Here is a 17,048-nt window from a genome sequence, read left to right as displayed (position 1 = left end):
CAGGGTTTCTCATTATATTTTGACCCCTCACTTATTTTCCTGAATTTCGGGAATACAAAAAAAAGTTTCAAATAAAAGTTGTATTATTTTATCTGTACCGACCAACAGTATAGCAACAGTCCAAATTTTGTATACAGGGAGTGCCCAATAAAATGCATCTTCAATATTTCAAATGGGACACCCTGTTTTTTTTTATAGTTTTGAGTATCCCTGCATTTCCTGATGACAAATATATAACATAGTGTAGCATTAGTTTTGTTCTTTAATGGCGTATGGTACCACTGTACTATACTAAGATAAGAAAAAAATATATTTAGAAAACAAAATGAATGACTTACAATACTACATTTAAGATATAATACTACATTTAAGGTTACAATAGATGCTCAAAGTGCCCTCCATTGTTATCAATGCACAAGTAATATCTTCGTCTCAAATTTTCTAATGCGTCAGATATTGTGTTATTATGACCATTTAAATTTTCAATTTCCGCGTGAACTTTTGCCGTGATTCTTCTTTATGTGCCGTCTTCTACCGAAGGTTGGTGACCATCAAACGACAGGTTTCTCTGTTTTGTGCCGCATGTATTATGTTCGCAGCTTCTGGTATTTGAAACCATTCTCTCAAGTTTCTCAGCCAGGATTTCTTCTTTCTGCTCAAACCTCTTCTACCTTCAATCTTGCCTTCCACGATAAGCTGTAGCTTATCGTGGAAGGCAACACATGGCCCAGGTATGACGCTTTCCTCCTTTTAACAGTTGTTAACAATTCCACCTCTTTACCCATTCGTCTTAATACCTTTGTGTTGGCCACTCTGTCTGTCCAAGGTATTCTCAGTATGCGAGATACAGCCACATTTCTAAATGTGATCTAGATGATTCTTTGCCGTGATAGTGTTAATATTTGTATTTGAATCAAAATACACTTTTTCTTTTAAAAACCCCCATAAAAAGCTATCACATGGTGTTAAGTCGGGACTATTTGGTGGCGACCCTTATTGCCGATCCACACATTAAATTGATTATTTAAATGTTCTTGAACGGCTACGACATTATGTGGCTCATGTGCTCCATCTTGTTGCCATATCATACTATTTAATTGATTTTGTGTATAATTTTGATTTAATAACTCATCCACTTCTGTAATGACTGTGTCCAAATATGATTCCCCAGTTAATTTACAATCATAAAACAATGGTCCAACTATTTTGTTTTGAAATATTCCGCACCACACATTTATTGATTTTCTTCCTGACTTTTTTATTTGCTTAATTTTTCTTTTTCTATTATTTTTCTGTTCCCACGAATACCTATTTCTTCTATTAAAAATGCCTGAAGTTGAAAAATTTGATTCATCTGCCCATAAAATGTTATAAAAATAATTAGGATCATTGTTCAAATTTGTAAGCATGTCTTGATAGAACTGTAAACGCTTTCTCTTATGAACATTGGTAAGTTCTTGTACCGGTAATATTTTGTACAGTTTATAGTTGTGCTTTTTTAAAACTCTATGTATCGTCACACGGCTTTTCTCTAATGCACTAGTAGCATTGTTTAGACTAGTTTCGGAATTGTCTAAAATAAAAATGTTGTTCTGGATTTAATCTATTATTTAAGTATTTAATTTTTACCTTAAAAGTAACGTAAAGTATGAAGATCTTCATCATCATTTCCTACGATAGTACGTTTCTTCCGTTCAAACATTTTTTCATTTATGATATGACGATAATTATATAAAAATGTATTTGCAGAAGGAATCTGTCGATCTGGATAAATCAGCCTATATTATTTTCTTGCCGCTTGCTTGTTTTTATTACCAAGAGGACCAAGAAATAACCCAAGTGCTGAAAGAGAAAGAAATAGACATTTGTGCTCTACAGCAAACAAAAAAGAAAGGAAAAGGGCAATCAAAATTAGGTGAATACATACTAATCTACAGTGGAGTAGCAAAAGAAAACAGGGCCAAAAAAGGTGTAGCCTTACTTACACACCAAAGGTACCAAAATCACATCAAAGAGTGTCAATACATATCAGAAAGAATAGTACCTAACAGCAAAGATAAGAATGGAGAAGGAAGACCTGTACATCATCGGAGTATACTGACCAGAAAATAACAAGCCTCAAACAACAAGGGAAGCGTTTTATGTCCAATTACAAGTAATAGATCAAGTCAGAGAAAAGATGATAATATTGGGGGATTTTAACGCTCGAGTAGGCAATCAAGTAATACCCGGAATTAAGCAAAAAAATAACGAGGATGTCAAAGCGAAAATGGAGAACTGATGATAAACTTCTGCACGAATAACGATTTAAGAATAAACAACACATTTTTTGACCACAAATACCAACACAAATATACAGTTAACATTAACACTAACATATACATTTAACACCCGTGGACAAAGACCTATGATAGATTATATTATAACCAACAGAGATTTACATCCATCGAAAATAATCGACGTAAGATGTCTCAACTCAGCAGATGTAGGTAACGACTATAGCCTATTATTATGTAAAATAAGAATTATCCTGAAATACTTCCCACCCAAGAGAGTGGCGCCAATACAAACAAAAATCAAAGTCAAAGGACTCCACGGAATACTTATACAGGAAAAGAATATCAGAGAAAATCGCTGGAATGAAATATTAGAAAACGATAACATCGAGGAAAGCTGGGAAAAACTCAAAAATAACATAATTAACTCAGAAACAGAATCACTTGGAGAGAGGAAAGTAACGAACACTAACATATAAAAAAGGAAAATTACCATGGTTTAGAGAGGAAGTGAAGACAAAACGTGAAGAAAACAAGAAAGCCTTTTTACAATACAGAACACAACAAACACAACAGGTATACAACCACTATAAACGAATCAGGAATGAAAAGAATACTTTAGTTAGACAAATAAAAAGGAAACACTGGCAGAGCTTCTCAAAACAGATGGAACACGACATCTACGAAACACAAATATAAGTATGGAGAATGATCAGAGGACAAAGAAAAGAGATGAACGAACTAATAAAAACGAAACACATTCAGAATGAAACAAGGGTATACTACTATCTATCCCTATTTGCTAAAGATGACGATAATGAACCCAGAGGTGACGACAAACAGAAGAAATAAATATTGAGGAGGAAGCATTAAGGAAATTAAAAAAATAGAAAATCACCAGGGGAGGACAGAATACCAAACGAACTCCTAAAGTACGGAGGACCAGATCTGACCAACCAACTATTAAAACTAATCCAAAAAATAATAGAACAAAACAGAATTCCGCAAGAATGAAGATCAAGCATCCTAATACCTCTCTTCAAAAAGAGAGAAAAATCGTTACAAAAATTACAGAGGAATTAATTTATTAAACACAACACTAAAATAACAACCAAAGTGATAAACTGAATGAAATTATAACACTAGCAGAAGAACAAAAAAGTTTTAGGTCGGGAAGACCATGCACCGACGCTATATTTATAATGAGGCAGTGCAAGAGAAATCATTACAATATAACAAACTGGCATATCTATGTTTCGTGAACCGTAAGAAGGCATTTGACCGGGTCAAATTAAAAGAGGTTATCGACTCACTGTACGCAAGGGAGATACCTCTAGGAATAATCAAAACGATTGAAAATATCTACCAAAACAACACAGTAAAAGTAGAAGAAGAACTAACCAACCCTATTGAAGCTGGCAATGGGATAAGACAGGGAGATTCCTTGAGTCCTCTATTGTTCAACCTGATTATGGATTGATTATGGATGAAATAATAAAAAAAGAAAGAACTAAAAAAGGATACCAAATGGGAGAAAAACGCAGACGACGCAATACTACTCTCTCAAAGTGAAGATGATTTACAACGTATTCTGCACCAATTTAATATAACCGCCAGAAAATTTAACATTAATACGTTAATCGCCCCAAAAGAGACAAAATGCATGGTTACAACAGCAAATTTACTAAGATGTAAATTGGAGCTGGAAGGTCAGATAATAAAGTGATGGAGTTTAAATATCTAGGCAACACATTATCTAGCTATGGAAAACTCGAAACTGAAGTGGACGATTAAGTGAATAGAGCAAATAGAGCCGCAGGCTGCGTGAATGAAACAATATAGAGAAATAAAAATATCAGAAAGAAACGAAAGGCGCAATTTACAAAACAGTCATCAGGCCAATAATGACACGCGGCAGAAACAAGACCCGACACAGAGAGGACAAGTAAAGACGGCAAGAGACGATTCCCCAATAGGAAGACGATCAGTAGGAAGACCACAAAAACGATGGATGGACAACTTACTGGAGGCACATTGAAAAACAAACATATCTATATAAAAAGAAGAAGAAGAAGAAGAACTTTTCACAGCACACACCAGCTAACGAATTTGGAATTAATCATTGTTGTCCCTTTATATAAAAGACGAAAGTATAGTACTCGATTCAAAAATTCGAGATTCCACCGAGGGGTATTTGCATCCGTATTTACGTCCGGGGAGTCCCTGAAAGTCGGATTGTATCGGGAAGAACTTCTTTTTATAAGTAGCTGAAATGTTTAATAAAATGGGAGTTTTACAAAAAACATGTGAAAAATACTAGTAAAATGTACACATGCAAAGCAGACAAACATTTAATAAATCCGTTAAAAGCAACAAACAAATAATTATATTTTAGGTTAAAAACCGAAAAAACTGCGTTACAAGTATATGAATCTTAACTTCCAAAAGTAACCGTAACCAAAAAATACATTTGTTCTAAAAATATCGCCATTAGTTATTATCGCCTAATTATTGAAAGGTACTAAAAGGTCATTTGTCTAATATAAATAACAGTTAAAATACAATCATTTTACATTCTTGCATGGACGAATAGACCACTCCCGGGTTAACGTCAAGGTTCAACGTTTTTAAACTTCAATTCTTACATCTTGTATAAAAAAATTAAGGTTCTACGTGCTATAGAAGCACAGATATAGACTGCCGGAGTGATGACGTATTTTTATCGACATCTGTCAGTTTCACTTTCCAAACACACTAAACCTTGTTTAGTGTGGATAATTTGTATTTTTCGTTATTTTTTCCAATTTTTACAGAATCTTTCCGCTTCTTGCATTATCTAAGTATTCTAATAGTTACTATAACAATTTTACAAGGTTGTGTAAATAATAAACCATGTTGTTTTAAAAAAATAGCAATAAAATGCATGTATCAGTAAAGTAAGGTTAGAATTTCTTTAATTTAAACTTTTTAATTATATTTCATAGAAATATAACACCGAATTATGATATTTTCGTAAAAACACTGTTTTGTATAAAACTTAATGAGGTCGCTGGTTAAATGATAATCGATAAATAATAATAACGAAAAAATGAAATAATTTGTTTGTAAGTAAATTAGCGAAAAATAGCAAATGTTCGTAAATACATATGTAAAATAAAATGCAATTCAAATAACAATTGGCAGATTTAATATCTTATTGTCAATTCTATATGAGATTCACTTACCTTTTGTCTGTGGTTGGGCCTCGCTCGGAGTCTAAGGTCTAAGGGTAAAAATGGGATGCACACCCGATGCTGGTTTGCTTGCTTTTGTTCACGATGAGAGGTTGTTGTAAAGTGGCCGATAATACCAAACAAAATACGTATGTACGCGAATTCATTGGGGTGGTTCTTCTGTTCTTAGGACCTCCGTGAATAGCAGTAAATTAAGCTTAAAATGACATTTTAAGCTTTCTATACAAAGAACGGGTACGTTTCCTTAAGGACTCTGAAGTGTTTGGGTTGATAAATGTTTCCCAAAAACATGTTGTTTTTCAGACAAGTGAATTCTCAGAACTTGACAATAATTAATCAGCCAATTTGAGTTCGAGAATTTAAAAGATGAACTAAAGCCATATTATATTATGATTAAATAAAAGATTTAAAACTAAATAAGGTCATATTCTGAATAATAAAAATAAAATATTTAAATCAGTCTTGATACTTTTCCAAACAAACACTACACTTAAGAAGAAAAAGTAGCAGAGGAAGCAAAATTTTAACTTTATAGAAATCTTGAGATTGGGGAAACCCTGGCTTTTCAACTTTTGTTTGGAAAGTAATAATAACAATATGGTCGCCGTGACGTCACACTTCGGCTGTCCATTGCAGTGGAAAGTTCTCCCCTCAACTTTTCTGTACCGGTAGTTTATGAGTACCATCACTTTAACGGGTTATAACTTTTTATTCCTTCACTGTATATCCCATCTGTAACTTAGTACGTTATTTACAATCCATTCAGTTGTCAGCTCTTAATGTTAATAAACAATGGAAATGTGATTTTCTTGTTCCTATTGGTGATAGAAGGTTCTGTTTTTTTTTGTTTTGGGAAGTGTATTTTTCACCAGCTTTTCATTAAGCCTACATACAAACGTGTGACACAAAAAATATTAAAGCTATTATAAATATTTAGATATAAGCTACAAAAGTGAGCCCTTTTTCAAACTGTTTTTTAATAACAAATTTAATAAAATGTTGAAATTTTTTTAATGTACCTTAAAAATGAAGCCTCAAAACATCGATTACGATTTACAAAATACCTCTATAGTCCTCAAAGTACGTTCAATGGCCAGCAGTTGGCGCATCATTATTCTTCCATAACAGCTTCACACTCATGTGTGGGTACTACTAACTGAGGCTCTTCTTCGGCTTCCTCTGACGAGTAATGGTAGAGTACTCCTTGTGTGAGCAAGTATCTAATTGTATTCACATGGTAGTCTGTCAACTGTATCAGCTACCATGTTACGTTTACCGATCAAATATTCTATGGTTAAGTCATAACCTTGAACCTTACCAGCCTTCCTGTGGGAGATTTCAGGCTTAGTAGCCACTTTGGGGGTTGGTGATCAGTTTGCAGGATTATTTTAGTACCTTCAGTGTAACCTCTAAACTTTTTCAAAGGCCAAACAAAAGCTAAAGCTTCTCTTTCTGGAGTAGTTGCACTCGACAGCGGTAAGAAGTCAGCTGGCGTATTCCACGGAATGCTCGTCATCGATCTCTCTTTGTAGTAATATGACTCATAACGGTAACTACTGGGGTCATTACGAATGATATATGGCTGATTTCTCGGAATGATTCTTGATTAAATCACTTAATGGTCTAGATATATCCTCAAAATTATTTAGAAATGCACGGAACCAGGAAAGATTGCACTTTCTTAACGTTTCTTGGAGGTAACTGTTCCGATATAGCTGCAGTTGTATCCTGATCAACGGAAATTCCATGCACAGTTATGAAAAGTCCTAAATAATTCACTGTTTCGCTAGCAAACACGCACTTTTTACGATTTGCTCGAAAATTAAACTGATCTAGTCTATAGAACAGTAACTGAAGATCGTTTAAATGTTCATCAAAACAGTTGAACAGTACGATAGCTGGAGTCCATACGCGATAACGGATAAGAGTCACTAGTAGTGATAACGTTTAAACGTTGATAATCTACGCAAAGCCGCATACCGCCATTTTTTTCGGCACTAATACAACCAATACAGGCTATGCGCTTTCACATTCTTCGATCATGTCTTCTTCCAGGAGTTTATCTAACTAGGTTTTTAGCACTTCCTTCTTTGCAGGTTACATTCGGTATGGTGGCAGTGTAACTGGTGCGTTTTTTACTGTGTTAATGGGATGCTCTGCATATGCTGTAGGCTCTGCACCTGTTCTGAGGGTGTTCTTTCAAAGTCATTGAGTCAGCGAACATCGTTCCTTTTTTGCTAAGTAACTCTAGAAAAAAAATTGTGTGGGTTTAAATCTGGAAGCCCAGGAAGTTCAGAGAAACTATGAAAAACTCTTCAGTTGAAAATATTTTTAATGTATTGACGTACATATAATCTGCTATGACATGAGGCACCATTTTGCTGAAACCATATCTGCTGAGGTTCAATTAAGGGGAGATTGTCAAAAAATTCACTTATTTTATAGTTTAAAAAGCACAAAGAATGATCCGCATTCAAGTAAAAAGAAAGAATCAATATTGGATCTTTATAAATTCCCACCACACATTTGTTTTGAACGTAAAATGTGGATTCGTATCGCTCCATCAACGGCAGTAATGGCTAGAAACTGTTCCCATTTGACGAGAATCTTGACTTAAATGGGTTATACAGGGTGTTTCAAAAAAGGGCAACCCCGTCTCTAGGGTAGGTAAAAAAGTGAAAAATAATTGGGGTTTGCCTAGCAAAAAATTTTTGTAACGCCATCCGTTTTCAAGATACAGGGCGTTGAAGAAAAAAAAATTTTACGCATTTTTTACGATTTTGCCGAAACTACTGGCAACATTATAAGGAAATTTTATACGACTATGTTTTGGAAGCTGATACATCTCATGAATTTGTTTTTATATCTGATTCTCATAGAGGGCGCTAGTTACACGGATCGTACTAAGTATTAGTCAATATAACTTTTTTGAGAGTATAATTATTAATCAAAATTTCAAGTAAACTTAAACATTATTCAATTTTACACGAAAAAGGTACTTTTGGTAAAACTCGATACTGTGTACCGTTTTCGGAATACATATTTTGATTTGAAAATTATGAAGTAATAATTGATACTGGTATAAAAAGTTAGTAATTAAACAAAACTTACAAGAAGAAAATTAAATTAATGACTAAGAACATAAAATAAAATTCAATTACAGTAAGTGTTCAAAATGCCCTCCGTTTTCGCGAATACACAAGTCTATTTTTTTTTCTAAAGATTCCATTAACCTTCTAAACGGTAGGGGATCAGCTATGATGTCATTAAATTGACGTTGAATTCTTTCTTCCAATTCTTGGCGTGAATTTACCTCTGTAGCATAGACTTTTTCCTTAATATACGACCAAACTGCGTAGTCCAAAGGGTTAAAATCGCATGACCGAGGAGGCCAATGAATCGGAGCTTCTGCACCTCTACCAATCCATCGATTCGGAAAATGATTACTCAACCAATTACGACACCTTCTATCAAAGTGTGGTGGAGCTCCATCGTGCATAAAAAATAAAGATTTTCGCTCGTTTAACGTTAAATCTTCTAATATCGCGAATAAGGAATTGTTTAAAAAATCAAGATACATATCACCATTTAAATTTCCAGGTAGAATATGATAACCTATTAATTTGTTACCTAAAGTTGCTGCCCAAACATTAACTTTAAATGAGTGTTGGTAATGTGATACCCTTTTGACTCGTGGATTCTCATCACACCAGTAGTGTGCATTATGGGAGGTAAACATACCTGGTCGCGTAAAGTTGGCCTCGTCCGTAAAAAGAATGCATTTTAAAAAATTTGTATTGTGTGCTGTCCTTTGTTGCAATGTTTCACAAAAATCCACTCTAACCGGTAGATCATCTGGCAAAAGCTCTTGGACTTGTCTGTAATAATAAGGATGTAATTGCTGTTCTTTCAGTATCCGCCAAGTACTTGAAGAAGAAGTATTTGTTTGTCTTGCTATATTCCTTACGCTAACTGTTGGATCTTGATCAAGTAAATATTATTTTCTTTATTAATTGTTCTTGGTCTACCAGAATTTATTTTATTTGGTCTCACATTCCCAGTTTCTCGACAACGTCGTTCAACGGCTCTAAATGTTTTTTACTTGGTAAGTTTCTTCTAGGAAACTTTTCTGTATAATGTGTCACAGCTGCACTAGAACATCCTAAACATTCGCCTAAGGTTAATAACATGTCAGTGTATTCAACATTTGAGTACTTTTTGATTTGATTTTACAAATAACAAAGTTTCAAAACTCTAATTATTGTTGATTTGTCGTCATAATAATCAATAAATGTCAAATTTCCATGGCACACTTGGAGAAAATAGAGGTATACCTATTAGAACTTTATCATTACTACCAGCATCAATTATTACTTCATAATTTTCAAATCAAAATATTCCGAAAACAGTACACAGTGTCGAGTTTTACCAAGAGTACCTTTTTCGTGTAAAATTGAATGATGTTTAAGTTTACTTGAAATTTTGATTAATAATTATACTCTTAAAAAAGTTATATTGACTAATACTTAGAACGATCCGTGTAACTAGTGCCCTCTATGAGAATCAGATATAAAAACAAATTCATGGGATGTATCAGCTTCCAAAACATATTCGTATAAAATTTCATTACAATGTTGCCAGTAGTTTCGGCAAAATCGTAAAAAATGCGTAAATTTTTTTTTCTTCAACGCCCTATATCTTGCAAACGGATGGCGTTACAAAATTTTTTTATTAAGCAAACCCCAATTATTTTTCATTTTTTTACCTACCCTAGAGACGGGGTTACCTTTTTTGAAAGAAACTGTATTTTTTAAGTTTCCTTGTATATCACAACAGAATTCAAAATCATCTATCATTATCAAATGGTCTTAAAGGACACATTTTTGAGATTTGTGAGAGCGATATTTGTGTTTTTTAGAATCTTAGGAACTGTATCTTCTTTTTTTTTTCACTACTGATTTATGTTATTTTTATTAAATTGAAATTATTTAATGATTTTAGGTGTGCTTGGAAAAAATTCACAAGTGTCCAATTTGTTATGAAGAAATGCTGAGTTTTATGATGATTCGACACTTTCATTCCAACCACAAGGATGCTATATTGGATTCTTCCGCGTTTGTTTTCAACTTGAATAATTATTTAGAAATGCCCGGTATTTATATATATCAAGAAGAAGATAATTTATTTTTTTTATATTTTAGCTATAGCAAATCAGAAAAAACAATAAAATTAGAATTGGTTTATACAGGAAGTGATAAACTAGCTTCAAAAACATACCACCAGTTTACCGTAACTAACGAAAACAAAGAGTTTGATATTAACTTTAACTCAAAACTTTTATGTACTAATGAGTTTTTCGTTGTAGATGCATCGAATATGTCGCATTTAATTTATGTTAAATTTAAGGTAATTTATAAAAACTTAAAGTTTTTTACTATACCAGAAAATGTTCATTCGTCAAGCATTAATGGTTCTTTAGAAAAACCAAATCAAAATCAAGAGGTTCTGACTATAACTGAAACCGTGGATTCATCCTTATCCAGCATTAATAATCTTTTAGAAAAACCGCAACCCAACCAGGGGAAAATGCGATTCATTTATGCAAACCCGTTGGACTGCACACGTGAAATTGTTGAATTCCACTCAGAATATAATCCAGAATGTTTTAATTGTAAAGAAAATTGTATCCTTTCCACTGTAGAGTTGTCTGCACGAGAATATTACTACAGCCCTAGACATAATAATTTTCTTTGTTTTTTTTGTTTTGAGTGGTTAACCCATAACAATAAAATTAAACAAAATCGTTCATACGTAACACAATTGATTCCATCAACTTTTAAGAAACGTTTTTGCAAATGGAATTGTGGTCAACATTTCATGTTTTCAACAATAGTATTACATGAAACATTTTGTGAAAAGAGTGTTTATTATTATAATTGTCCTCACGAAAATTGTCAAATTCAAAATTTTGCTTCAGAACTAAAAGATCATTTGAAAAATGATCATAATTCTGAAATACATAGCGCAGTCTTATCAGTATGTAAGGATTATGGAGTGTTTTTCGTGCTCTTAAAAGATCAGATTATAGAAGTTCAGTTAGCATCTCGAGATGGGAGTTATAGCATGGAATGTAAAATAGTAACAAACGATAATAAAATACAATTAGAATGGAAACCACATATGATTTCTTTCTATAACAACAAATGTACACCACTAGGAATTATTCCTTTGAATCAAAAATTTATAGCAAAGTTTGTTTTGATGAAAAATGAATAACAAAATGTTCATTGCGTATGCATAGGTATACCACATCACCACTACAATTTCCCAAAATAATCTTTTTACTCCTGTTACTTTTACTAAAGTAATATGTAATTAGGTGTATATGTCATCATCATCATTCTCAGCATATTCTACCGATTATGGTGCAGCCTCCCTTACATACTCATTTCTGCCCACGATTGCCCACTACAGGGTGTCCAGACAGTGGCGGATCCAGAAATTTTTGTCAGGGGGGGGTCATGGGTCTTGAGGGTGATTTTGATACATACAGGATTTAGATTTTTGTTTCACACTTTCACAAATACCTTGGACAGCAGTCCACAGTTCCTTTATTTGTATTCACTAACGTATCAGACAGAGCTAATGCAACAACAATATTCACTTTGATATTTATTATAGATAAATTATAAAATGTAGCACACAATCTCAACAATTATAATACATATTCAAATTGTAAACAACCAATTCGTAGACAAAACTGAAGAAATACCTAATACAAAATAAAAATCTGCTGATTTCGTGCGAAAAGTCATGTGATGTACATTGAATGAGCAATACTGTGTGGGCAGTCATTCTATCTCATCGATAATCGAACGATTCTCTGGCACTCAAATGACGAATTGACAAAATTTGAAAATCGCGTAACTCTGAATTCGTGTTCGTGGAAGTCTTAGTCGAGGTATTACTGTATTTAGAATTGTTGATTTTTTAACGATCAATTTAAAATGGCTTCCGTATAATTCTACACTTACCCCTAGAATAAATGAGTTTGAATTATTTCAACTCTTGACTTCCTGCTTATAGAGTTGATAGGTTTTAAATTATTTTTTTTAGGATTATTTGATTGATATTTAATTTTGTTTTGGGGTTGGTCATGATCCCCGTGACCCCCCTTGGATCCGCCACTGTGTCCAGAAACTCTCCTGACAAACGAAAACCGAATATTCCTCAGATAATTTTAAGACGATTTAACCCAAGTCCGAAAATGCTTACTAAGGGAGCCATAGCTCTTTCAAGATGGCGCCTTGTAAGTAGTTTTTTTTAATAACTACAGAACGCTACTATTTAGAAAAAAAAACTGGTACAATTATTTATCCTTCAGAGTTCAATTGATTTTATTAATTGTGAATTTCTAGTATCATTCATAAGCGTCCGTTTTGAGAAGGTCAACGGGTATTTTAACGCATAATTTTTTTGTCTGTAACTTTTAAGCATTCGTGATAATAGATTATTAGATTTTCAGGTATTCTAGTACTAAAGGTACTCTTAAAAAAAGTCTGTAGGATATACGGTTTTCGAGAAAAATCGATTTAAAAATTTTTCGTCATGAAAGTTAAATTAATATTTTTGGAATAGTAGGCTTTGAACTGCCAACAGAACTATAACATACGTTTTTCATTGTCAAATTCTTGTCTCTCTTTTAGCTTTTACTTTGTGGTATTCAAACACAATAATTTCAATTCAACAAAAATGGTTTTTATTAATGAGGAATACGCTGATATACATTTAGTTTATTGCGAAATGAGGTATAACGCTCGAGCAGTAAAATTTCCCGATTAAGAGAAACAAGTTTAGTGTTCTCATTGCACTTCTGCAATGAGATTTTCCTGCTTAAAAAATTTTCATTAAAAATGATACCCGAAATAAATACTTATAGAACATATATTCATCGACGAAAAAAATGACTCCGATGATCATTTTGAGACGACGAGAATTACATTTTTTATATTAATGTTTTTTACTAAACAAATTGAATATTTCATAGATACATTTAATATTTTTTGCTGAAATTTTTATGTATACCCAAAAGTGTCACATATCTTAGAACTACCCCCAAAAAAAGTTAATTTTTTTAATCAAATAATTGCTTTAACATTATTCCACTTCAACAAAAGTGACGAAATTAATGCTCATTTACTTACTTCACTTCCTGTATAAATCAATCGAATTTTTCATATTGCAGTCTGTTACGAATTACCATATCAATATTATTTTGACAATTTTACTGGATTTTTAGTGAATAGGTAAATGTATGATACGCACACTACATGATTGTTAAATAGTGTAACTTAGTTTTAAAAACAATTCCTTGTATAATTGTGTAAGAATTATAAGTTTAGTTTCTACAATTTGTGTTTATTTTATGTACCTGCAGTTTTGTTTTATTTATATTTGAAATATACAGGGTGTTTTATTTATAATCGGTGGTCAGCCACAGTTGTGTGTGCACACTTAAGCATAACTACTGCCTTTTGCAGATATACATAAGTTATACCCACTGCCACTTTCGGTAAAACCGGAAGTTACCTTCTTCTTCTTCTTCAGATGCAAATCCACTAATGGATGTTAGCGATCACATTTTCCATTAATTCTCTATTTCTTGCAATATGTATCAGAGATGGTATGTCGTTAATCCCTGTCCATTGCCTTATGCCTTATGTTTCGGAGCCAGGACATTTTCTTTCCCATTCCTCTCTTGCCTTCAATTTTACCCTCGATTATAAGTTGGAGAAACTGGTATTTTTCATTTCGCATGATGTGACCTAGATACGCCGTTTTCCTTTTCTTGATGGTTTCGAAAAGTTGGCGTTCTTGGTTTATTCTTTTAAGGACATCTATATTTGTGATTTTCGCTGTCCATAGTATTTTTAGGATACGGCGATAGAGCCACATTTCGAAAGCTTCTAATCTGTTTATATCCCTCTTTTGAGTGTCTAGCCCTCTACGCCATATAGCAGCACTGACCACACGTAGCAGTCTTAGCACTTAGTAAACCTTAGTCTCAGTTGAAGATTGAACTCTGAACAAGTCAGTACCTTCTTGAATTTTACGAAAGCTTGTCGAGGTTGCTCGAAATTTTACTTCCCTGACCGATGCCCAGTCTTCAAAAAGCCACGATCCCAGGTATTTAAATTTACTCACTCTTTCAATGGACTTAGTATTCAGTGTTATGGTGGAGTTTTCAAGTGCATCCAAGTCTCTGGAGATGATCATAAATTTGGTTTTTTTGGTATTAATCTCTAATCCCATTCGCTTACTGTATTCTCCGATTATAGTGACAAGTTGTTGAAGATCGACTATGTTGTCACAAATTAAGACACCATCATCAGCATATCGTATGTTGTTGACCAATACTCCATTCACTTCACATCCTTCTTCTGATCGTAACAATTTCGGACCAGCACCTATGTTGCTACTATTGCTTCTTGTGTTCCTAAACCTTGCCTAAACCCGAACTGGGAGTCACTGATGTCCCATTCACATCTTTTGTATAATCTTTGATGTAGTATTTTTAAGAATATCTTTAAAGTGTGACTCATCAGGCTAATGAGTCTGTGATCCTCACATCTTTTTGCATTGACTTTCTTGGGCAGGGGAATAAAGGTAGAGCGTAACCACTGTTGAGGATAGCAGCCAGTTTCATAAATTGAATTAAATATTTTGTGTAGTCCTGAAATTCCCCTTTCATCCAGTAATTTGAGTATTTCTGACGGGATTTCATCTGGTCCAGGTGCCTTATTGTTTTTTGAATTTAATATTGCCTTTTCTATATCCTCTTTAGTGATTGAACGGCCAGTCAGCTGGTCGTCTGTATAAACTTCAATCATGAGTCTTTCGTCATGGAAGAGCTCCTGGATATAATTTTCACATATATCAATTTTCTCCTTTTCACCCAGCACCATCTGGTTATCCTGATTAACTATGGTAGTTGGTCTTCGTTTTCTGTATATTCCAGCAGTCTCCTAACTCACTTAAGTTACCTTCAACTTTGCTATTTTAAAGGAAAGCCTTATACAGGGTGATCCAATTTTGCGACAAACTCCGTTATACCTATCTGTTATTATAAATATAAAATACCAAAAAAGTTATTTACAAAAATAGGAGGTATAAAAACACGAATCCTGCTAAATAAAACAAACGCTGCGGTCCTCGAAGTTAATGCCGGTGAACGGAAAATAAATGTTGGCGGCGTTAGGATGATTAGGACGAAGGAAGATCTTTGGTCAATATTAAGGAGGACTGTTTGAAGGAGTAGAAACGCAATGCATCGTCTGTGTGCCTACTTTTTAACATCTAATTCACCAAGTGCAAGTGTTGCAAAGGATGCTACAAATACAATAGTGTCTTATAGACTTATTTATTATTTAATTCATTTTGTTCATATTTTTAGCGTTATTAGACATTAATTTATTGGTTAATTAGTGAAAAATGTTTTGTGCAATAAATAAATTATTTTTATACCAAAGACGAAAATGTGAAATCCGATTTAAATTTACCATTACTCTAATTTGGAACAGCTTATTTTGAAGTGGAAATATTTTGTCATATTATTATCTAACTGCTTCATTTATATACCAATGAAATTTCAACTGAAAATTAATTGATATTGTACCGTTTTTTAAATAAAACAGCACGAAAATATCTTATCAACTGACTCAGCTAATATCAGCGCTACTTATATGTACAAATTATCATGTACTAAAATATTCTGGAATAGTCCACCTCTATTCATTTGCATTAGCGCTTCGATTCCATCCTGGTCGACACAACCGGAAGGTTCTCGAACACAGATCATCGTCGTTTCGAGATGCAACCGTTATATGGGCTACGTCGAAATAAGCAAGTTCAGTACACTGCTCCCCTCTTAGATCTGAGCTTCCCGATCAGCAACTCTATATGTTGGCCCAGGATGGCGGAATCTACAGAACTCTCCAGCTCTGCATGAACCTCTCAGAAAGAAATAACAGTCTACTGTCTTTGAAGGACACGATCTTTTCGGATTAATGCAACACACAATTCGTACGCCGGTTTCTCGGAAGATCGCTTCAAGCATGCTTCTGACAATCTTCCAATCCAGATTTTCTAATGCATGACCTATCTTGGGTAAGGACAAATGCTTGATGTCATAATTGCACACGATTTTCTTCAAATTCCTTCATCTGACAGTTTTGGACCTACCAATTTTCAGGTTAAACATATGACATATGTTTGACATTGTTAAATACAGGCGAAATTGACAATTATTAATAATTAACTTTTTAATTATATTTTTTCAGTTTATGTACAGAATAAATGTAGTATTAAAAACTGGGTTTCTCAAAATTCATCATAATATATCTTTTTAACCCCAAACGGAAAAGAAAGGGAAAAATCTAGTACTGTTAAATCAAGTTTTTCACGTGAAAGAGCCTATAATTAAAAACACTAATAGTAAAAGTTATGATATAAAAGCTAAAGTCATCAGGCACTCTGCAGT

At 33.5% G+C, this 17,048-nt stretch overlaps 1 protein-coding gene across 1 annotated transcript in view; it reads left to right on the top strand.

The window, feature by feature from the left end:
* LOC140443314 (uncharacterized) overlaps window positions 1-13,914 on the top strand; it is a 33,941-nt gene extending 20,027 nt beyond the window's left edge. Inside the window, exon 2 of the mRNA XM_072534506.1 lies at window positions 10,511-13,914. Coding sequence (XP_072390607.1) covers window positions 10,511-11,785 — 1,275 coding nt within the window. The 3' untranslated portion in view covers window positions 11,786-13,914. The remainder of the gene's footprint in view (window positions 1-10,510) is intronic.
* The last annotated feature ends 3,134 nt before the right edge of the window (window positions 13,915-17,048 follow it).

This window comes from Diabrotica undecimpunctata, chromosome 6, assembly GCF_040954645.1.
Source record: "Diabrotica undecimpunctata isolate CICGRU chromosome 6, icDiaUnde3, whole genome shotgun sequence".
Taxonomy (NCBI): Eukaryota; Metazoa; Arthropoda; class Insecta; order Coleoptera; family Chrysomelidae; genus Diabrotica; species Diabrotica undecimpunctata.
Note: the sequence above shows the minus strand (reverse complement) of the source record. Positions and strands in the feature narration are given on the sequence as shown.